The following is a 23,618-nucleotide window of genomic DNA, read 5'->3' as shown; positions in this document are numbered from 1 at the left end:
ACGGCCCCGAAGCGCGAGGCGAGCGCGAGCAGCGCACAACATTCCGCACTGCGAAGTGTCTTTATGCATCGTGAGCGCTCGTGTGGTTTTATTAAAAACATCTACAAGAGCGTCGTTCTTCTGAGAGGATATAGCGTGCGGCCCCTTTAAACTGGTGGCAGGTTGTATATTCCAGTAGAAAAGCGCCGTTTTTAATGTCTTCCTGACGTCATTAAACTTTTTTATTAGCTAGAGTAAAGCCAGGAGTGAGCGCGCGCCGACTGCTAGTAGCTGGGCGCAGCTGGCGCGGAACTACAAAAGGAATCACCACTTGTGAGTTATTCTTTGACTACATATACAAGCTACATTTACCCTGCAGCCTGTGCTTTTGATGGTTTCCTTTATGCTTAACGATGTTCCAAATATGTGGAAGGCATTTAAAGTTGAAGTTAACTTTGTTATTCCGTGTTTAACGTCTTAACTTGCTCTGAAACCACTTTCAAAAGCTTGATGCATTTAAATTTAGACCATTGCTTTGTTGTTTGCATGATGTATCGGCGTCAGACAACGATATCGTAGCCAAGTCGGTGTTAAACGTGTGGAGCTACGACACGGAGCGAGACAGCGCGTGTGGCGCGTGTGCGGCTGGGTTGTGGTGGACGGTGATAATAAAATGTGCGCTGCCGTTTTTTTTTAAACCTTGTTTAAATATTTCGTGCAATTGAAAAATAAAACAACAACGTCTACATTCCACAAATAAAGTGGTTGGAAGTGCACAGTAATCCCAACGTGTCGGTTCAAGTTACCTGCGTCGTTGCGCGCTAGCTCCAGAAGAACCATCCTACATGGGTGTTTAAGACTTACAGTGCTCGTGACATGCTTCTTGTTGTGCAGGTGTCCTTGAACAGTCACCGAGAGGACGACACGGTTAGATTTTTTACCTCAGGCTTGTCGATGGGGAGCAACTTGCCCCTTTCTCAACGACACCATGATCCATGTCTGTCTCGAGAGCCTGGAAGGTACAAATGGAAGCATAAAAGCTCCTTAAAATAGTGGGGTTTTTAACTGGGGGAAAAAAAGTCAGCGTGGTACTTAATCAAATGTTTCCTCATGTTAATTTAGTTACAGGGGCTGGGAATACATGCATAATTACCAGAGGATAATTTGCATGCACCCAAGGGTCCCGTGTACACAGATCCATTTGCATAGGACACATTGCTCTACCAATGTGAACATGTTCATTACTGTGGTGCTCACGTTATCGGGCGCTCTCAATGTTTCTGAAACCGCTGCCAGACGTTGTCTCTGCTGTAGACACTGGTATGTCTTACAGTCATGATGTGTGGACACAGACCAGGGCCACTCAGTGCAGTTTATTAATCATCATAATTGATTGATGATAATTGTTTATAATGGTTATGTCATCGGGTTAATAATAATATATTGGTTACTGGTAATTGTGAGGGTGTAGTCACAGTTTTGTGGTTGCTTGATTAGTTTTTGTAACTAATTCTTTTCCTTTCAGTCTTCTTCATTACATGGCCATTCTGTCTTGTACAGTGTCTTTTAAATGCGTCCATAAGCTGGCTCGTGTTTCTTTGCTGTCTACATCTTCACTACTGTCCTATTTGTGTGGCGGGGTGTAGCCCCCGGAGACTACTGTAGCGTGCGCACAAACTCAGCTTTCTTCACCATGCGTTACAGTACCACTCGATCGCTAAATCGCGCATGCGCATACGTGGGGGGACATTTACGGTCAGTAACGGCTTCTAGGCCGCCACTCCTCCACGTTGGTGCTGTAAGAAGTCAGATTCATCTGACCTCAAACTGGTCCCTGTTGCTTTTTTTTGTTTGTTGTATAACTGGCTGTTATGGCAGAGCTCATTACCGAATCACAGACCATTAGATCAGGCGAGCTCCTCCACGGCCATTATGTGCTATTACGGCATCTGTGCTGCGCTGTTATTTTAGCAGGGAGGTGGAACACGGGAGAAAGAAACAGACATGCATTCTGTGCAGAGGCTCTGACAAAAACAGCTGGAGACTTAGAATTAAGGCTAGTACGAGCTACGCTTGCCGTAAACCCTCCAGTAAAAGGCTGGAAGCTGTTGGAGGTCTTCATCCATTCCCGTGCCAACACACACACACACGGAGATGAGGCGACCCGGGCAGTGAAGAGTGCTGTCTGACAGAGTAATCCGTTCCTTTTGTGCTGCCGTCAGACGTTAAGAAGTATTTTTGACGCAGGAATTTGCAAGTTCCGCTTTCCGGCAGCTCAGTAAGCTGGATTGGTCAGGTTCCAGCTTCTGCCTGTGAACGGTCACTACACTCCACTACGAAGGGTTACCAGACATGGAAGAGTCATCACTACACTCCACTACGAAGGGTTACCAGACATGGAAGAGTCATCACTACACTCCACTACGAGGGGTTACCAGACATGGAAGAGTCAAGCGCATTTGGGCTTTTTGGGGGGGTTTATTTTCAGCTTCTGCATGTTACAGGCAATCGAACGTGAGCCTCCCATCTGCTCAGATCTGCTCGGATCGTCTTCCTAGGAGGGCCGCTGTCCGCAGCACGCGTTCAAAGCGCTCGCTGTCTTTTGACCCATAGAGAAGTACGTCCGAGACGTGCGTGATGTTGCGCTGCTCTCCTGCTAATGGCTGAGCAGGCCCAGGGTATGCCTAGCCGCGCATACTGTGATCCTCGACGTGGTGATTTGATAAGAGTGCTTTATTGATCTGAGATTAAACAAGAATTGCAGTGAGTGTGTTTCCTTTTTTTTTGTTTTCCTCTGACGTGCTGTGGCCATGTTGATTTCTCAAGGTAAATTAATGACTTATTTCTTCCCATAATGGGAAAAACTGATCCATGGAAGAATCATCTCATGCATTTGCAGGGTTGTGTGTGTGTGAGGATGGTGTTTAATACTGACAAAGCTATTAGTGTTCACTCCATCATGTCTGGCACCCGCCAGTGTGTTATCGATACGTTTTGTTCAGATTTACTGAACAACTTTCTAACAACTGTCCTTTTTCTCAGTAGGACGGTTGTTGTGTTTCCCGGCCATGACAGGATGGTCTTAATCACAAAGACCTTAATAAATAGACAGAATTATTTCATACCTCATAAACAGGTATAAAATAATACAGCCAGGACATGATACAATTCATAACACAGAGCAGGCTTCACGACACACTATCTCTATAATATATTATTCTCTTCTGTCACATTATATTGCACTATACCATTACAATGAAAATTTATTTGACTAGAAATACCTTTTTCCCAGAAGTTTGCCCTTTAGGACACAGTTTCGTTAAAGTTGGGACAATCAAACGGGGCGGTGCTGTTTCAGTTTGAGTTCTAATCTCAGTCATTCAGCACTTTCCTATCGCAATTTCTGATACAAAGCACAAAGACGTGCCCCACCAAATGATGAACATCTATGTTTTAATGTGCTATTGCTTTGAACGCGTTTAGCTCCCTCAAAGATTGGATTCCTCTCCTATGTTTACATCAAGCTGGGACACACACATGCATTTCTCAAGGCCCTTTTCAGGGCAGCCTGGTGAGTGCTGTCCTCCGTAACCCAGTGAAACGGCTGCTCTGTTATGTACCATCTCAAGAAGGAGAAGTTTAGAACCTGCCTGCTCCATTCTGCTGATGCAACCTGGACTCTCAACTATTACACATTCTTTCATCTAGTGTCCACCACGCTTGAGCGTCTGTTCCAGAACGTCGAGTTTTCAGTATACGTGTTTTTCGTGTGTCTGAAGTCATCTAAAACTCATTTGTTCATAATGAATTGGGTTGGTAAGCGAAAGCCACTGTTTAATGACAATAATGATTCAATCCACTTAAATTTAGATGTTCAATTAAAGATTGTTTCTTTGTGATTTGGTGCGTAGATACTGATGCCCGACCCCTGAGACAATCAGTCTGACAGCATGATTTAAACAGAAAAAAATTTTTTCCCTGTGGGGTACAATTAGTTAATAATATCAAAAGGCCATCAAAAATGCACTGTATTGACTGCAAAAAACAGGATCTTTACACGTTATTATAGGCAATGCTCTGGAGTTCTGTGGTGAACATTCAGTGCATTCCCGCTATACGCAGCGCCTCCGTCTCGCTCTAACGGCTCTTGATGGTTATTCACAACCGGACTTACTGGTGGATTGAATGAATATACCCTTCTAATGACATGTAATTAACACACCTTATGTGACAGCCTTGCAGGTCTACGTTAATAACCCAGTACACTCTGCCCATCTTATTGACTACGCTTTATGCGCTCAGGCGGTCACTGCATTACTGCAGTCTTAGAAGTGTCTCCTTTATTTGGTTTCCAAAAGTTGTTCATCTCCAGTCCCGAATAATCATGAGGCTGTTTTTCGGGGGGGGGGTTGCCAACCCTGAACTCCCAGTAGCATCAGGCATCCTTTTAACTTCAATTAACGTAGCAACAGTGCGGCTCGTGCCGTCCGAAGGCGCGTGCATTTACGAGACTTGCCTGAGTCAGACACTGAGATGAAGGGAGCGTTTGTGGGCCCACCACATTGATCAGACCTGCTACCTCAGGGAACCTCAAGGATGGTTTGTTTTAGAGGCTGGGCAAGTGGATGCTAAAAGGTGTCAGTTAGACGCAGGCCAGCACCGGCGATAGGCTCCTAAAGAAGCTGTATGTAGGTCACGCGCCACAGCAAAATGCAGCGAGACGGAGGGGCAGCTTTTCTGCAGCAATGCGCGGAGTGCTCTAAGCTCACTGGGGCAGAGATGACCTGTACATCACCACCTGAGTGGGCGATGCTCTCAGTGCAGGGGACCCAGGTGAGATGAACCCTGGAAGTCATTGTGGCCCAACAGGGCACCACAGAGAAGCAGTCACATGATCCTCCCAAGGCCTTCTTAGAAGCGCCTGTCTGGCCCCAATCTGAGCAAACCGCGGCCCTTCCCAGGAAGGGCGAGACATCTGCGCTCACTAGCGCCCGCTTCCCCTCGGACATGCATTCTTTTACACAATTTCCTCTGTGGGGGGAAAACAGGAAGTGCCTTGTGGGAGATAGAAGATGATGGAAGTTATCTAAAATTAACATGGGTGTATGAGCCTTTTTTTCAGGGTTTTGGGTTTTGCTGTTTGGTGAAAGATCAGATATGTGAAAACAAACCAATTGCTAGTGGCTGCCTTGGAACCAAAACAGATATTTTACATTTTAGGAAATGTTTGCAAACCATTTGTAATTACATGGCTGTCTGCATGCCATGTTGTCTGATCTTTATTCAAGTCAGAAATAATTACAAAGGTTATTTCACATTACCATTTTTTATTAAACAAATGGCTTAAATGTTTATTGGTAGAAAAGGTACACGAACCTCTAGGAGAATAACAACTTGAAAAGAGGGCAATCAGAGTTAGGTATTCAAGTCAATTCAGACATGGACTTGTATTATGCAATATTCTAGAAGACCCCAGATGACGAGTTCTTTAGGTTTTAAGACCTGGGTTTTTGTCGGTCCACCATTAGGCACCAGAACTTGAGCACCACTGGTACTTCACCTGGAAGCAGGCCTCTCACAATCAAACAAACAAGACCACGCTGTGGAATTAACTGAAGCCAATGAACTCTGACTTGTGTGAGGATTCTGCACTAGAACGTCAAGGCATGTTTCTGCTGTCCAAACACTGAACGCAAGACATCTAAAAATATACACTTATGCTGAAATAGACTTGCATAGAGTGGCAGGCTGAAGAACTTTCCAACTGCTGTGATGGACTTAATGTGTGCAACACAGCTGAGGTTATTGCCAGTGACTAACCAGATATAATGATTCAGACCAACAGTGACCATAAATGATCCTGATTGGTTAAGCCGTTTGTCTAATAAGGACGTGGCACTGTACATTCCTGTGTGCTGATAGTTCATTTATGATTTAATTGAAGATAAGACGTCATTTTAGGAATAATTCACGGAGAAGTCTAGAATATTCCAATGTATTCACAGACTTGTTCCTGTCTGCTTATGTTTGGCAGTGTTTTAAAACTTCATTCATAATGATCTGAGCACTGTAAATCTGAACAAAATCCCAAGCCCTTTGTGTTGCGTGACGCCTTTGAAATTTCAAAGCCGTGAGTCGGATCAGATAACGTGCTTACGTATTAGTGAGAGATGCTGATTATTTTAAGTAGTAAAGGAAACCAGGTGTGATCCAACATGAGATTTTTAGTATAACAGGGATGGGTTTGAATCCCCACCGTGCCATGTGCTGTAAACATGCACATGACGTGTCTATGTCAGCTGCTTACCAAAGAAAACACACTGAAAATGGTATGTGGTGAAAAACTCAATCATTGTGGTCTACGCCACGCACGGGGTGTGCCACCTGGGCGTTCTCGTTGCTTCCAGAGCTATAGTTTCGCTCGTCAAGGCGTGAAATTGCGGGCTAAATTGCAGTCATATTTCCTGTGAGGTCTCTTAATTCTGCATTCATTTGCCGGTATCTTGAAGACACGTGTCTTGGTTCGTGCGTTCCGTTTTATGAGTAATGAATTCTCAGCCTTTGTGTTTTATCGGATGGTCAAACGAGGCCATGGGGGGGGGGGGGGGGGATGTCTAATGAAAGAAACCAGTGCAGAAGACAGAGAGGCCAGCCGATGCAATGCCGTCGAGGCAGAGGTACAGCTGAAGCTTCCGGTGTTCCGCCGCATCCATCACGCGGGGAGCCCATTATGAAAATGAACGACCATTTGCACATCCGTATAGTCCGTAAAGTAGAGAACGCCACGCGCATTTTTCACTGTTGCATCGTGCCTTCTTATGCAAACCTAGACCATCGTTCACTGTGAGAGACCGACAGCCCACATGCTGGTACCTGTATAAATTAGGGTATTGTGAGCAGTACATTAAAGCTAAATAGAAGAGCTAACTAGGTATTGGCCTCTGATGAAAGTCCTGTTCAAAGCACTTGGAAGTACGAATTCCTATTTGGGAGTATGATTTCTTCAGAATTCTTGAAATGTGCTTTAAAGCTGACGTTCGGGTTTGAGTTCCAGTCCTGCTGTGGTCAACAATGCAGGGTAATAACGATGGGTAATTTAGGCTGTAGGGTCATGTAAATTTTAGCCATTGTATCACAGACAAGGGTCAGAGTTGTGTCCTAACAGTGTAGCCCTGGGTACAGTCTGTTTCCTGAGCCCCACTGGCACAATACCAGGTGCTTCGCTACCTGGGCAGGAGGAGGCCCCCTGCAAACACACACACACACACACACACACACACCCCCGCATGTCTGCAGAAAAGAGCCCTATGCCAACAGTTTCAGCTTAGCCAGAACATTCCCAGCCTCCCGTAGTGGTGCTATCGTGTGTTTCCTGAGCCAGCATGGTCTCCAGTGGTGCACAGGAAATAATGTGGCATTGTTGGGAAAAGTGCACTGTGTGTGTGTGTGTGTGTGTGTGTTTGTGTGTGTGAGGCCCCCACGCTGTTTGTGCTGGCCCAAGTTTGTTGTGCTTCTTCTGAACATTCAGTAAACAAGAAGAAAAAGTGAATGTAAAATATCAATCACTGTTCTGCTTATTGTGTGTACAGCAGAAGCACAAGTTTGAGTTAGTTGAAGTCATGGCTAAATAAAAACTTTATTTGTGTGTGTGTAACCAGGGCTATGTTTGTTGTCTGTGTGGTATTAGTTTCAAGGATTTGTTGTCCACCCATAAAATGCTTATTTTAATGGAAATGCGCTTAGAATTAACTACCAAATTATGACATTTCGTAATGGAATTATTCTTAAGAAATACAGTATTACTGATCAGCAAGCAGGATTATGAAACCCACCGAGCCTGGCGTTAACCCAGTCTCACACACACACACACAGACACACACACACACACACACACACACACACACAGCTGCTGGCTTGGTTTCAGTAGTTGCACAAGCTGAAATGGATGGCTGTAATTTCTCTGCTATTAAATTCCTGACAGAGTCCATTTAGCATTAAGGTATGATGGATGATACGGACGAGGGTGATGAGACTGCCCTGTCCGTTTCAAATTTAACTCCCCCTCCATAAACCGCGCGTTCAAAACAACACTTCCCACTTTGCAACGCGAGGACCGAATCTCATAAACTGAGATTATGAAACAAATCTGAAAGTTCAAGTGCTTTTTTTCCTTCTTGAATCCACAACATCTGTCCTCACGAGGAGCGTAACGCGCAGCACACGTTCACGTTTTCAATCCTGCGAGGATTCGGAGTGGAACTCAGCCACGATGCTCTGGAGTTCTGGGGAGCGGTTCAGCCAGATGAGCAGTTTTTCATTATTCAGTGTGGTAATGCCAAAAGCCTTTTATTATTTAGCGCAGTGAATTATGAATTTGCTGCCATTTGCTTTAGTGATGCAGGTCCTTTTGCAGACAGGATGGGTGGGAGCACACAACGTTTAGGCCCCTGAGTCTTAAATTTCATCATGAAGTCACTGTCAAATGAATATAATGTCTAAGCGAATCATTTTCTTCAGCCATTTATTAAGTCACACCTAATTTTAATGCAAAAAAAGAGCACAGAAGAAGACAGGCGTAGCTTTCATACAAGGACACACTCTTGGAGATGAAGAAAGAGAAAAGACCTCATCTGTTATTTTGACGACAAGCTGTTATTGGGTAAAGACGCTACATTTAACCAAAGGCACTGTTGTTAAGGCTCCATTGCTTAACGGATCGTGTGGAGCTTCACTGTTCTCAGACAGACTGGTGCTCTGCTTCTGGGGACACACCAGTTCTTTAGCATCACCTTTTTTTTGTTGTTGTACTATTTTTATTTTTGATGCTCTTGTTCAGAACAGATGAATTTGCAGACGTATTGCACCATCTCAGCTCCGATTTAGAACACAGCAGGGCCCTTTTGTCTGTAGAAACAATGTCGCAGTGGCGTTTGTTTGTTTACTTGTTTTCCCGTGTTGATCCGCTCAGCTACAGGGTTGCGGCGCCACTGTGCCACCCTGCCTGGCGCTTCTCCAAGCATGCAGACCTCAGACAGCAGCAGAATAAGTGGCACTGTGCCATTTCTACATCAATTCAATTTGGCTGGGCGTGGAAACCCGCTCGGCCCGTTCCGTCGGATCCCCTTCTCTGTTCGAGACGGCATCGCACCGCCCCATTCTCATCACTCCTTTATACGCATTTCTTATAAACTCTGCGCTCGAGCAAAGCACCCAAACTACCCAAGCGTTTTACGGTTTGTCTGACAGCCCACACAACAAAGACAAACACAGATGAGTGCGACGTGGGGTGTCAGGACTGCTAAATCGTGTATCGTCGTGTTTGTTTTCTCTCTGAAGGCCTCATTAAAGCTCGAGCGCTGTAGGCCTCGCGAGCGTCTCTTTGCCCTAGCAGGCAGGCCACATCCCAGCTGGGTACAGTTACAGGTACCTTCCTCTCCACGTGTCCTTTCAATAATATGCAAGAGAAGGGAAACAGGACACGTTTATTTCGGCCGCCCTTGGACTCACACTGTGGAGGGAAAGTGACAAACCCACTGGCTCGGGAACGGACAGATGACAGCGAGACTTGGGCACGTTTGAAGTGAAGTGGACATCCGCGGAGCTGTGTGAGGGCCGCGTCCTTATCACGCAGAAACAGGCCCGAAGATTACGGGGAAGTTATTCAAACGGATTTTAGCTCAGAACGGGCACTCCCGCCATCACCGCCCAAAGATTTATGGACCTGCCTCGTTATTCGCCAGCGATTTGTCTTGCCAAGAAGGTGAGGCAGTGCCCCTATGATCCGCGTGCTGCTGATACATTTTGTATAAGGGCTTCATTCTTCTGCCTGATTACCAGAACACAAGAATGTTCACTTCATTAGTACCCAGTCAGTATACATGAGTCATGCATCATTGCTTGAATACAGGTCAAGTCTTCTAAGTAAACAGCACCACTGATCAATGTCTACCACTGTGTCTTTGCTGACATAATTATATCCTGCTGTATAGCCAGATGAGCTGTGCATTGTGTGTCTTTTATATGGAAATGCCATTCAATGTAAAACCATAGAGAGAGAGCGAGATCTCAGTTGAAAATATATATTTGTCAATTAGAATAACATTAAATTACTTGCTTATAACAGTAATTGGTCACTTCAATGAAAGTTTGTTATGAATATATTGATAACGCTGACCTTAAAGGGGATTTGACCCAGTGTTTCTCTAATGGGTCCACCACAGGACAGCAGAACATGAAAACTAGAGCCAGTGCATCTGCATATTCCACATTTAGTCATTCCCCATGCGCCGCTGTGTTCTAATTGGTTTTCCTAACTGTCCGTTTAATGAGATTACAGGCACCGTGAAGCATGTCATCACCCCGCCTCTGAACCCCGTATATGTGGAAAACTCTGGCCCGCCTTCTTAGCTGGAAAGGAGCACGGATGAAATGGTGTGTCAGTAGTTCTTGTTTATACCTGTTCATGTATTGCTGGTCATTGCATAAAGCTGCACAAACATCACCAATGCTTTGAAAATTAATTGCACTTTTCAATGAATCTAAGCAAATTAATTAATTGCTGGTTTTTCTCCTAATTTCCATGATTTCAAATGATTTCATTCACCTGTTGCAACTGACAGGAGCACGCGAGAGCACTTAATATGCGGACACGTGAGATGATGTGCCTCACGACAAACGTGGCGCAAGCAAGAATGCTACACACTTCCATGTGGCTCGTGGTTCCCCAGAAATGAGCTCCACCGACTGGAAATCCAGATCGCTTGTGAAACGCTAAGCGGTGCTCGGCTGGTTTGATCAAATCGAGCTCAGCTTTTAACGGGACGGCAGTGCGCGTGAGGCAAATGTGCGCAGCCATCCTCGGTCTGCGAGCGGTGAGCGTCACTCATGGCACACAGACTCCGTGTGTGACTTAGTGACTTATTTTAGCCCTGGCCCATCAGGATTGCGGGCTTGTCAGCTTTTTTAATAAGCTATCCGTCACCCTTGCGCACATACCTCTGGGCTGTTTTGTGTGGCACACGACTGGATTTTAGGGGACATTGCAAAAGTCATTACAGGACATGCAGCCCAGAATATTAAAACCAGACGGAAAGGTGATACAGGACATTCACTGGAGCAAAACTGGGGTCATGTTCATTCATCTGGAGGCTTTAAAATCTAATAATAAATATGCGTTCTGCTTGTTGCGATTACGGTTGCAATTGCGGCATTTCCGTGATTGGCTGATGAGCCACAGTATAATTAGTGCATGTCCAATACACGCTTGCAGTATTAGAATATTTAAATTGAGGTCCATGTTTGGCTCTCACCAGACCTTGTTCCGGTAATCCCTGTGTGGAGTGTTGGGGTCAGCAGGGCCCCTCTGGTTATGCAGCACCCCAACACACCAAACTGCGATGCTCAGGGTAATTTATGCTAATACAGCTCTTCTGTGCGATCGGACTAAGTGTTGGCTTTCGCTCCAAACACACACTCAGCCCTGTGCCCCGTTCCCATCACCAGTTCACTGGTTGTCCTTCCTTCGTGGGTACTAACCACTGTGCACTGGGAACACCCCATGAGACCCGGCGTTTTGGAGACGCTCGGACCCAGTCTGGCCACCACAATTTGGTCCTTGCCAGAAATACTCATGCTCGCTGATTTTATGGATTCCAACACATCAGCTTCAAGAACCGACGGTTTACTACTTAAAGGACTGTAGTGTAAAAAACTCCATCTGTTTGCCACAATGTCAAAGAATTTTAGTCAAGCAGGTTGTGGCGTGATTATTGTTCTGAGTACCAGGGCAAAAGTCTTGCAGTCTTGCCTTCGGATGCTGGTGTGTGCTGTATGTTGCAGTAAAAGATTTGTAGGTTTGTATTTAGGGCACGTGAGTCATCTCTGTTCAGGACACCCCGAGACAGGGGCATGCATGCGCGTGACACGCGTTGATATTCACGAAGCGGCACGCAATCGCAGCACCGCGCGATTTAAATTCCCGATTTAAATGTGGTGGAGTTGTGTTTGATCCGAAAGACGATTGAACTGGGGTTGGTTTTTTCAGCCGCCCGGTTTTCGAGTCCAACTTTGAAACGACCCCGTCAAGGTTGCTCTGCGCTTTCCACGTTTCTTCCGCGCGCGGAACGTAATTAAATGGACATTACGTTACACTGCACACGTTCCTCGCGACTCCGCGCTCTGTTTAACCATGCAAAAGCCTCGCTTGCCCGGCAGCTCGCGACGATAAGTCCCACCGTAACGCTCTTTGACGAGACACTTAAGTAAAAGTACATTTTGATGGTCTGAAATGGACCGCCGGTACTGGAGGCGCGTCAATAACCGTTATTCTCCACCGCCGAGGACATCGATCTCCACGGAATAACTGTCCCGGTCCAACCGTGCGCCGTTAGGTCTCCTTTCTTCTCCACTGGGCTCTTCACACGGATGGGTATGTTCCACCTGAAGGCTACAGACTCGACGCTTGCTTTTAACATTTTCTTTCCCTGCTTTTATTAAACGTTGTTTGATAAACGCAACATAAGAGGTCACAAAAGACATTAACGAGGAGACAAAAGGAAAGATATTCGCAGGCAGCGTCAACTGAGCAAACAAATGGGATGAAAGTCAAAAGAGACAATTAAATCTGATTTGAAATCTTTGCCAAAGTTAGAAGCGGACGAAAAAGAGTCCCAAAAAAAAAACAACAATAGAAAAAACAAGGAAAGAAACTAAATAAATAGGCGTGTCTTTATAACCAGGAATTCTGAGAATAGAGTGCTTTAAAAACAACATCATTAAAAACTGTAATCCAGGCTAAATCCAAGATAAAACTGTTATTTGTCTCTTTAAATAGCATGTTTTCAAATACTGCAGACTTTTATACAGTAAGAGCTTGCTGACAGCTGCCTGGCCGATGCAACAACACTGGGTGAGAAACCAGTCTCAGCATTGCCAAGGCAGATCTTGGTGGTGGCTTGCTAATAATGCATACTGTTTTGGAAGGAGCAGCACTTCAAACACACACTTCACAACACAGGAGTCGAGTTACAAAACGGCAGGTTTAGTTGCAACAGCAGTCTGTGGTCATGACAGCAGTGTTCCTTTTCACCGGTCACTGCTGAGTTTCTTGGCATGCTGTCGTGTCAGGGCTTTCAGCGCACCTGGTTAAAGGTAAGTATCAAGTGCACAAGGGGTCCCTCTGACATGTCTATTTGAGAGCGATCTCAATCTTGCAGTGGTAAATTCAGGCTGAGTGCTCTTAATCTGTGTTAGATGATGTGCACACTGGCATAAAGCAAAGGTTGTCATTTCCACCTCTTCCCTATCAGTGTGACGAGTGTTCTGGTTGTGGGCAGATTTCAGTGTTTAAGAGGGAAAAAAAAAGAAGACCCTACTGGGCAGGAACCAGGAAGGCCACTGTGTCAGGGTCATGTCTGTAACCCACTGGGACTTCTGCATCTTCAAACTGCCTCTCTCTTCTGTGGCAGAACCTACTATTATAAGATATACATGACACTTTTATCCAAAGCAATTTACAATCATGACTGACTACAGGAGCTCAGCAGTGGTGGGGCTCGAACCAGTAACCTTCCAATTACTGGTCAAGTACCTTAACCACTGAGCTAAGTCATGTATCCTGACTTATTAAGATTAAGTTAATTCATTCTGTCACTTTACCTGCCGGCCTGAAATGTTCTCAGTGTCCATGACGTCACTTATAAAGTCTCCGATCCGTGCTTTATTCTTGTTGCATTCACTGGAATTGCAGGAATCGCATTTTCTGTTGCAAGTCTGTCTGCAGGGCCGATTCAATTGCACTGCATCAATTAAACAAGCTGTTGATATAGTTCATTTTGGCCACTGATGCAATCAAGATAGGTTACTCCTCTTTTACAGTCTCGCTCTCTCTCTCTCTCTCTCTCTCTCTCTCTCTCCCTCAGGTGGACCCTCCCCAGATCATCTCAGCCTCTTCACAATGAACAAAGCCTTCGGCAGGAAGAGGGGTAGGAAATTAGCCAACCGTTTGATTGACACCTCCAGCCAGTTGATAATCCTTCTCTTCCACCGGGTTCGGCACTTCCCCGAGACACACATGCCGAGGGCCGCCCTGTTGACTCTGCACTGGCCATGACCGGAGCCGCTGTCGAAATTCCGAGCAGGAAGTGAGCTGTCAGGGACCCGCGCTGACTAAACGGGAGTGCGGAGAGTGCCAACGCCATGCATTTCTCCCCCACAGCGCCCAGCGGTGCTTGGCCTAGATAAAAGCCAGGCCCAACACTTCACAGATCCGTCAGAGAATCGCCACAGTGTGTAATTTAGTGCAGGCATGATGTGTGACCGGGCCCTGGGCCTGTTGAAGCTCTTACAAACGAGGGGTGTCTGCCCCCAGCCAGCACCGGGGCTTTGGATTCTTTTAATCATTTTTATGTCCCCCTGCTAAGACAATAAACCATTTCCTTCCAAACAGTGCGAAAAACAGCACTGAAATGAAGCCCTCACCTAAAATGACCCCGCAAAAGCTATGATTTCACCACGTCTCAGGCGAGGCAGATTTATTAGCATGATAACTTGCTACAAAAGTCATAAAATGTCATTCCAAATCCCTTTAGCAGCCTTTTCCTGGGTTTCCTTTCTTAGTCTCGGACAAATTAAAACAAGACGGATGGGATGTCTGGAATCCTAGTCATGCCCGTTCCTTCAGGCGGGCGGCTCACAGCCTGCGCAAAGCCTGTCTTGCAGACTGATGTTATATTAATGGTGGCGGCCTCTACACCTATCTGTCGAGTCTGCCCACGCTAGCTGGAGGTTATCTCCTGCTCCGGTCTCTCCTGGAGGCGGGTCGGAATAGCTCCTGGATCCTGTTGGGATTCTCTGCTCGGCAGAAAGTCCTTAGTTTCAGCGTGCGCGCCCTCGCTCGTGCAGAAGAAGATAATGATTCCTTAACAAGGTTGGTTTTTGCTGAGAGTCGCATGTTGTATCGCTTTATTGACATGTGCGACACCTGAAATCAGTGGATCGGGTGAAACTTTGTGTTGAAACGCCTGAATGTCCTGAACTTAATAACCATTCAGGTTTGTGTTGCTGAACACACTTTGGAATGTCATCTTTTATGTGAAAGGGTGGTATGTTGGTTGAACATCCAGGAAATGATTACTTGTAACTTTTGACTTTTACATGACAAAAATCCGACATTACTTAAGAAATACGCATGAGGCCTGTTTTTTTGTTAATGGTTTAATAAGTAATATAAATGACCTTCTGATCTCACAAACAGACAAGAAGGTTGCAGTTCAGAAACATTTAACTATTTCTACAATAATTTGTTTAATTCCTTCTGGAAATCATGAGTGCCAAAATACGGGGGAACTCCACGTGCCAACGCTTCCACCTTCCTGACCAAAGATCAGTTTGCAACTCCTCATACCTGTAGCATGCTCACCAATCTGGACCACTGAGTGTTTTGCATTCAGGTATGATTAGTGATGATCAGTGTTTCTCTCTGTGCCTAATGGCCATAATAGAGCAACTCTTTTACTCAAGAGAGGAAAAAAAGTCACCCAGTAGCCCTGTAACCTTTCTCCGGGCAACACAAATTCTACTGCGCAGGTCTCATGTGTCCTAAAACATCCACACCGCCCAACGTTGGACGTGGGCGATGCCTAAAAAGCATCTGTGTTGTTGTTGAGCAATTGATTTGCTGGTAACGTAATCGCAGTAGCGGTATGCCGCTATAATCGGTTGTGTTTTCCCTGCTTGGACAGTTTCGTTTAGTGCCCGGGTGATTTTATGTGCTTTCTTGTTTTATTGCCGTCGACTCCGAGTGAGAGTGCGCCGTGGTCCCGTCAGTCCCCTTGACCGTACTGCTTTAACTGCAGTGCTCGGGCCAGATGGAAACTGCACTAACAGACGGGTCTGTGACAGCCAGAGAAGGGGGTTCTATCGGCTCTCTGATTGAGGTGTCAAATAAACAGTGTTCTTGTCGAGCACTTCATTTTACAAAGAGCTGTTTTTGGACAGTGTTGTGGCGTTGCTCTGTGACTCTAGGGAACACTTTCTCTCTCTCCCTCTCTCTCCCCACGTCCCTCTCTAAACCAAGCCTGCTGACTCAGGTCAACACAGTGGCCACAGTCCACCCACATGCCGTTCATCAGTGTACGTTTTCCCCTCCCATACGGAGAGGTGCGGGGGAAGCAGCGAGCGCATGCGCGACATGTTTGTCCCCCTGCGCACTGGCAACAGCAGCACACCCCAGATACTTACTGCATGGGCAGAGCAAGATTTATACCTTATAAAGATACACTACACACTTCCTCCCTGAGGAGGGTTGGACTACAAAGCAAAGTCATTAGAAAACGGTGTTGAATAAAGCAGGTTTTCCAGCTTTCTGGACTGATGATGGTAAAAAAACAAATTCCTCAGGCTGACAATAAGCACATGACTGCTCATAAACGGAGAAAATCAACTCTGCAGTGATGTTGAAAATGTCAGCATAAGCCATATTTTTTGCTAATGCTGGCAGATCGGTATGAAGGATGACTTTCAGTCATGTGTAAGTCTCTGCCTATAAACACCACAGCTAGTGTTCCACTTCCTGTATTTTGGGCCAAAATGCTTGCACTATATATATATATATATATATATATATATAAAGTGGCACTACAAGTTGTATTACTTTATTTTTCAACTTGATCTCTTTGTGGTTTTTTGCAGATAAACCCAGCATGCATAACCCCGAAGTCCTCGTCCAGCACCACGTGACCTACAGCGCTAAGGTGGTGTAAGGGTGGAGTAAGATGGTGTAAGGGTGGAGTAGGACGGTGTAAAGAGCTGTAAGGGTGGTGGAATAGGGTGGAGTAAGGTGGTGTAAGGGTGGAGTATTGCTCTCTCTCTGTCTCTGTTATGAGCTCTGTGTGGTGTGCATTCGGCTCATTACAGAAAAATCAGTATCAAACTGATTAAACTTTTATTACAATCACACTGTAATACATCAACCTGAGCGATTTAGTCTAGACTCAGCAGTGCGAACCTTGAACAGTTCTTGCCATAGAAAGGAATACACACACATGCACTTCTATCACCTTACTGTGCTGCTGTGTGACATTGTATATATTCTATACAGTGCAGTATAGAGTACTGTACAATGCACTTACTGTGTGTGTGTGCCTGTGTGCCTATAAATACAGGTATTCTATAAAGTATACCATTTGTTCATAGCAGATTTACAAAAGATGCGCAGATGCTTCATTTGCTCTTAACGAGGATGATGTTAAATGCTTAACGAGGATGATGTTAAATGCTTAACGAGGATGATGTTAAGTGCTTAACGAGGATGATGTTGAGATCTTATGGGGGGTTAATGGCTGGAGCAGCTTAAAGACCCCTTCAGCACCCTCCTCTTCCTCACTGCCTGCACAACTCGCATGATTTCCCCTCCCCTTCTGAACAGAAACGTAAACACATATGGGCATTGAGGTCCTCTACAGTAATGAAGTAGTAAGATTTGGAAATGTATTGAAATGTTTTTTCTTTGTGTGTGTGTCTATTTGTTCATGCAGTTTTTGGGAATCACAGAGGTCGACCAACCAAAAGGCACAGATGTTGTTCGCATAGCTGTAAGAAAACTGAAGGTATGTGTGAGAGAGAAAGAGAGAGAGAGAGAGAGAGAGAGAGAGAGAAAACCACACATTATTCACTGAATTTACAGAACATAAATATTTGCTGACTGTTTTTTTAATGTTCCCAAGTGTGAAGCTGTAATTTCCACACTAATTAAAAATCAATCTTCAGACATTTTAACGGGCAAGTTCATTTTAATCTTCTAGCCCCTACCAAATCTTAACCCTAGGAATGTGGATAAAAGTGCAGCTTTAGTTGACTGAAGTTCCACAGGTCTTGGCTCTGATTATAATGAGGTTTTATCACCTTAACCTGACATGCCCTCGGGGCAGTTTTTCTGATAATGTGGATTTTCAGACAGTGATAAAAGAGATTCACCTTTTCAGCTAATAAAGTGGGTAAAATTCAACACCTGAACTAGAAGGCTCTGATTGGAATTTAAATCCTGATTATACTAATAATTTATTGTAAAACTGATGTGTATTTTTAAACTGATGTAAATCATGTTGACGTTTACTTAGTCCATATCCAATTAAAACTGCTCATTTTATTAGACAAACGTTTGGTTCTTCAAATATATTGGACGACGCACAAATTTATGATGATTTTTTTATGATGGTTTTCTGAATTTTTGTTGCCCTCTAGTGGCCCTCTAGCATCATTGACTGTTATGGACTGTCCTGTTGAAACAACACGTAATGATGGGATTGGTTGGTTGGTTGGTTGGTTTGTTTGTTTGTTCGTGTTTTCCCCCAGTTCCAAAGCCACATTAGAAAGTCAGAGGGGGAAAAAATTCCCAAAGTTGAGTTACAAATCTCTATATATGGAGTGAAAATACTGGATCCAAAAACAAAGGTAACCAGTAACGGCCCTTGCACACAGACCTACTGCATAGTTTATGTTAGTAATATATAGTACATTGTTATATTAGTCTTATAGGGTTAATACTGTCACGATGTTCCGGGTGTAAAGACCCCACAGGTGTCTGTAATCTCACTCCTCGTGCTCTTCAGGATATCCTGCACAACAGCCAGCTACACCGAATGTCGTTCTGCGCTGACGACAAAACCGACGAGCGAATCTTCGCATACATCTGCACGGAGCTCAACACCAAAAAGCACCTGTGCTACGTGTTCGACAGTGAGAAATGCGTACGTCTGTGTCGCCACCGTAACAACGCCCGTTAACGGCGATGCACTGTACACGCGCTCCTGTTATTAACCGCCCCTGTGGGCGATTGGCTGTCTCAGGCGGAGGAGATCACGGTCGCTATCGGGCAGGCGTTTGACCTGGCATATACAAAGTTCCTGGAGTCTGGAGGGAAGGACGTGGAAACGAGACAACAGATAGGCAACTTCCAGAAGCGGGTGAGATGAAGACTTGGCACGCGCGTTTCCTAACTAACTGCACGAATGCAAATCCAAAACCACAAGAATTAATTACTACTACTGTACATATGTGTGAATTTGTGTCTATGAAAAGAAGTGTTTTGACTACAATTACAGTTTCAATTACAAGCAGTTGTAAACATGAATTTGATTAGTTTTTGTTAAATAGATGTGCATTATCAAGGATAGGACATTTTATGGAAAAAATATTTTTTGTTGTTGTTGCTATTTTAGATTCAGGACTTGGAAATGGAAAACTCAAAGCTCAAAAAGCAACTTCAGGAACTGGAAGATCAACTGTTGAGCACCCAGGCATCACCAGTAGGCCCACATCAGATTATTTAGAAGATTTGTTAATTTGTTGAATTATTAAATGTATAGAAGACCCAACTACTAACTGCACATCCTTTTGACCTTTCTAAAGAATGTTTAGCACTTTTATTCTGTAGTAAACAAGGTCAGTTGTCTCACTGTGTCTCTTCTGTCTGCTTCTGCTTCGTGTACCATGTTGTCTCCCGATTTCTGTTCCACACTTCTGTAACTGACACGCCTGGTGTGTTCTGTTCTTTTGTAACTGCAGCTGTTACGTGTTGACTCACCTGGTGTGTTCTGTTCTTTTGTAACTGCAGCTGTTACGTGTTGACTCACCTGGTGTGTTCTGTTCTTTTGTAACTGCAGCTGTTACGTGTTGACTCACCTGGTGTGTTCTGTTCTTTTGTAACTGCAGCTGTTACGTGTTGACTCACCTGGTGTGTTCCGTTCTTTTGTAACTGCAGCTGTTACATGTTGACTCACCTGGTGTGGCGCATCTGCTGCAGAGGCCCTCTCCTTCCAGCTGTGGAGATGATGTCACCTCCGTGTCCTCTCTAGAGATTTCCTCTGTCACACTAACACCTGTCAGTTCACCTGAATCCAACCAGTCGGCAGACCTGTTAACCCCACCTCCCGCTAAGCCCGCCCACTTTCAGATGTTGAATGAACTCAGTATTCCTCGACCTCGTGTAAAAGTGTTTTTCTGCTTGGCTGTTAAGTGTTTGATTCACATGTATTAACTGTATTAACAATATATGTATTAACAATATATGAGCCAATGGTATAATGAATATACCATGAACAATGTATGTGTGTGTGTGTGTGTGTGTGTGTGTGTGTGTGTGTGTGTTTCTATATATATATATATATATATATATATATATATATATATATATATATATATATATATATATATATATATATATATATATATGTGTATGTGTGTGTATATATAATGTGTATGTGTGTGTATATATAATGTGTATATGCTTTTTCTATTGTTTACAATGTACGGTATAACATAAGGATCTTGCCCATGTTCTCAGGCCGGGAGCATCCCAGCGAGAGTGCCCTCTACAGACATATTTGACATGGTGCCATTCACGCCCACGTCTCCTGTGTCAAGGATACCGATCTGTAATGTGACTCTGCCTCTTCCCTTGCTGTCCCCCAAAAACAGAGGTGGGTCCCCATCATTCAGACACACACACGCAGGAAAAGATGCTCCTCAATAAACAATGAGTGCAGATTTCCACAAATAGGTCCCATTTATCAGACTGCACCTGCCCGTGCGCCCGAAGCAGGTGTGAAACAAAGCGTGATGGTTGTTGTAATGTCTAATAAACTTAGTCATGGCCCTCACTGCTCCCCAGGTGTGGATCTGTTTGGCGCGGAGCCCTTTGACCCGTTCATCTGCGGCTTCGCTGACTACACACCTGACATCCAGTCCAAGCTGGACGAGATACAGGTGGGCTCGTCACACTGCGCTCAGAAGAGCGACAGCGTCGCACAGAGCAGGCTCTCCACAAGAGTTCAGTTAGCCCGTTCACAGCTGTGGAGATGTGCTGGTGATGGTCGCTGCATAGAAATGGCTTTTCAGTGGAGGTAGACATAAGAGCCAAGCTCTTCAGTGGAGGTAGATATAAGAGCCAAGCTCTTCAGTGGAGGTAGATATAAGAGCCAAGCTCTTCAGTGGAGGTAGACATGAGAGCCAAGCTCTTCAGTGGAGGTAGACATGAGAGCCAAGCTCTTCAGTGGAGGTAGACATGAGAGCCAAGCTCTTCAGTGGAGGTAGACATGAGAGCCAAGCTCTTCAGTGGAGGTAGACATGAGAGCCAAGCTCTTCAGTGGAGGTAGACATGAGAGCCAAGCTCTTCAGTGGAGGTAGACATGAGAGCCAAGCTCTTCAGTGGAGGTAGACATGAGAGCCAAGCTCTTCAGTGGAGGTAGACATGAGAGCCAAGCTCTTCAGTGGAGGTAGACATGAGAGCCAAGCTCTTCAGTGGAGGTAGACATGAGAGCCAAGCTCACCCTTAGATCAGCTTGAGTCGATTCTTCAGACAAATGTTTTGGCGCGATGTGTGTAAAGATGACTTTTAAAATATGCAGCCCTGACACTTTGAAGTGGGATGAAGACAGCAATCCTAATCTAGGGAAGAGGGAAATATCAGGCACGTGTGTTCATCACAGACTCCAGACATTTTTTTTCAAAAACAGGCCAACGGTGTTAGTAGATCAAATAGATCATGCAGGCAACAGCCACTTGACTAAGTCTCTCTGGATGTGCACACCTTTCAACTTTTAATATCCCCTAATGTAGAATTATTCATGAATATTAAGGAGGTTCTGGGTCTAAGACCACTCAGGCTGTTATCTCCTGAGAATGGCATTTATATGCAGCATCAGTAAATTTAGAAGCGAATATTAAATGACCTCCCACTCTATCGCTCTTTCTTTCTCTCTTTCTTTCTCTCTTTCTCACTCTCTTATTCCCTTTCCCTCACCTCCTGCTCTCCCCTCCCACACAGCGGCAGAGATGGTTCGTAAAGTGTTCATAAACCCCCCCACCCCACTAATCACACACATCACATCCTCTTCTCCTTCATGATGTGAGGTGCTTGGTGGGTTTAATAGAAGCGCATTTGCAACTGCGACAGGACGCACCCGCTGCGATGACACAGCCCGTCGATATTGCCCTGCATGGCGACGTTTCCATGTTGCACGAGTGTGCTGCGCTTGGCGTGCTGTGAAGCATGGTATACATCGAGACAGCCAAGGGCCGTGCACACCCGAGTGTTTGAGCACGTTTCAGTTGTGCCGTCCTCGTTAGACCCGCAGCGAGACGTGTCTGCGGGAGCCGGCGACCCGCCGGCAGGACGAAATTGCATGTGAACGTTTCAGTTGCAGTGCACACTTATTTGGTCCACCTGGCCCCACTGTGACATGTGCATGCCTTCAGGGTTTGGGCCCTCGTGTGTTGTAATGAAGACCTCATTTCCTTCATGAGTTAAACTAGACCTAGTTCTCCATGATAATGAACACACAAAGTGTGTAAAAAAAAAAAAAAAAAAAAGTAAAACAAATTACAGATTCAGAATACAAGAAACATATGAAACCAACTCTGTTAATTTACCATAAACACACTGGTGCAGCTTAAGATATAAAATCCATCTCTTTAGATTTTAATTTTCATCCTGTAATTATACACCCAATGTGATAAACTCAATTTCTTTGGATAAATTTTATTCATGTGCTTGTTGAATAAATTTCCATATCATTATCATGCCCAGTCCATATCACAGCAGTTGTAGCTGCTAACAGCGTTTGCTGCGGTCTCGCCGCTCCGGTACTGTGTTTTACTCTATTAGGAAGGGTTCCAGATGGGTCTGACTTTGGAGGGCACCATATTTTCCACGGATCAAGCAGACAGATACTGATGTCCAAGACCATGTCTGTGTGGACATCTAAACTTCTAACAACGTTGGAGAGCTTCTATTTACATTTGACAAAGCCATGGGACAGGTTGTTTCTATTTTTATACTGTATATAATCAGACTACAGAGATTTTCCATATAATTTTACTGATGATCATTGTTTGTATTATCTGAATGTTACAGTTAAGGAATTGTTGAGACTCATACCAAGACTTAGAACTGAATTCACTGAAAGTACTGTTTCCAGCGTACAAGCCCACACATGCTTTTGGCTTCAGGGGTGATTGCCAGAAAACTGGGTTCCAGCTTCTTGAGAAGTCCTGGAAACTATAAAGGGTTGCCCTGGAAACTGCTAGGGGTTGCCCTGGAAACTACCAGGGCTTGTAACAGTGGGAAGCTCCACAAGATTTTAGTGTTAATTTTTAGATGGATTTTTCTCTTTTTCACAGAGACATTTGCATTTTCTCTCATACTACTACTGACGTGTGCGCATACAGTAATTAGTGCAGATGTCTTTTTGCTTTATAATGTGTTCAATATTATATTCAGTAAATACTCACTGATCATTAAATATTTTTATCTTTACCAAAGATATTCACTTTTAAAGTGTTTTAAAAAAAATATATTGCTACACTTGATAGTTTTCAATAAGTATTGATTTGCGTTGTATTTGATATGCCATGTATTAAATTTGCTTTTAATATTCTTAAGCCATCTGGATCCTGATATGAAGATTAATATATTCTGATGGAAAAACAAAAATAGTGATGTCATGATAAGCATGTGTATATAAAAGATTATATCACAAATTAATACAATCATTCTTTAATGAAACACTGTGTTCAGAGAAAGTTTAAAAAAGACCTATTAATGTTCACGTGTAAATTAATTCTCAGTCAAATGGTTCCTT

General features: G+C 44.5%; 1 protein-coding gene across 3 annotated transcripts; it reads left to right on the top strand.

The window, feature by feature from the left end:
- gulp1b (GULP PTB domain containing engulfment adaptor 1b) lies at nt 1-23,542 on the top strand. 3 transcript variants are annotated; one of them, XM_035527298.1, is made up of 12 exons: nt 1-312; nt 10,316-10,410; nt 13,899-13,961; nt 16,669-16,730; nt 17,514-17,585; nt 18,331-18,429; nt 18,588-18,725; nt 18,825-18,941; nt 19,197-19,283; nt 20,321-20,456; nt 20,648-20,742; nt 22,643-23,542. In XM_035527298.1, exons 3-12 carry the CDS (start codon nt 13,934-13,936, stop codon nt 22,709-22,711), a joined length of 903 nt encoding a protein of 300 aa, XP_035383191.1. In that variant the 5' UTR covers nt 1-312; nt 10,316-10,410; nt 13,899-13,933; the 3' UTR covers nt 22,712-23,542. The 3 variants fall into 3 exon arrangements, with proteins under 3 accessions (XP_035383191.1, XP_035383189.1, XP_035383184.1); XM_035527296.1 differs by lacking the exon at nt 10,316-10,410; XM_035527291.1 differs by lacking the exons at nt 1-312; nt 10,316-10,410 and adding an exon at nt 12,306-12,406.
- Nucleotides 23,543-23,618: the final 76 nt, after the last annotated feature.

The sequence above is a fragment of the Electrophorus electricus genome, chromosome 1 (assembly GCF_013358815.1).
Source record: "Electrophorus electricus isolate fEleEle1 chromosome 1, fEleEle1.pri, whole genome shotgun sequence".
Taxonomy (NCBI): domain Eukaryota; kingdom Metazoa; phylum Chordata; class Actinopteri; order Gymnotiformes; family Gymnotidae; genus Electrophorus; species Electrophorus electricus.
The sequence above is the reverse complement of the archived record's forward strand: the minus strand, read 5'-3'. Positions and strand labels throughout refer to the sequence as shown.

Coding starts and splice junctions, on each gene's coding strand:
- gulp1b (XM_035527291.1), top strand. Junction 16,731..17,513: donor ACGTGACCTACAGCGCTAAG/GTGGTGTAAGGG, acceptor TTGTTCATGCAG/TTTTTGGGAATCACAGAGGT. Junction 19,284..20,320: donor TGAGCACCCAGGCATCACCA/GTAGGCCCACAT, acceptor CCATGTTCTCAG/GCCGGGAGCATCCCAGCGAG.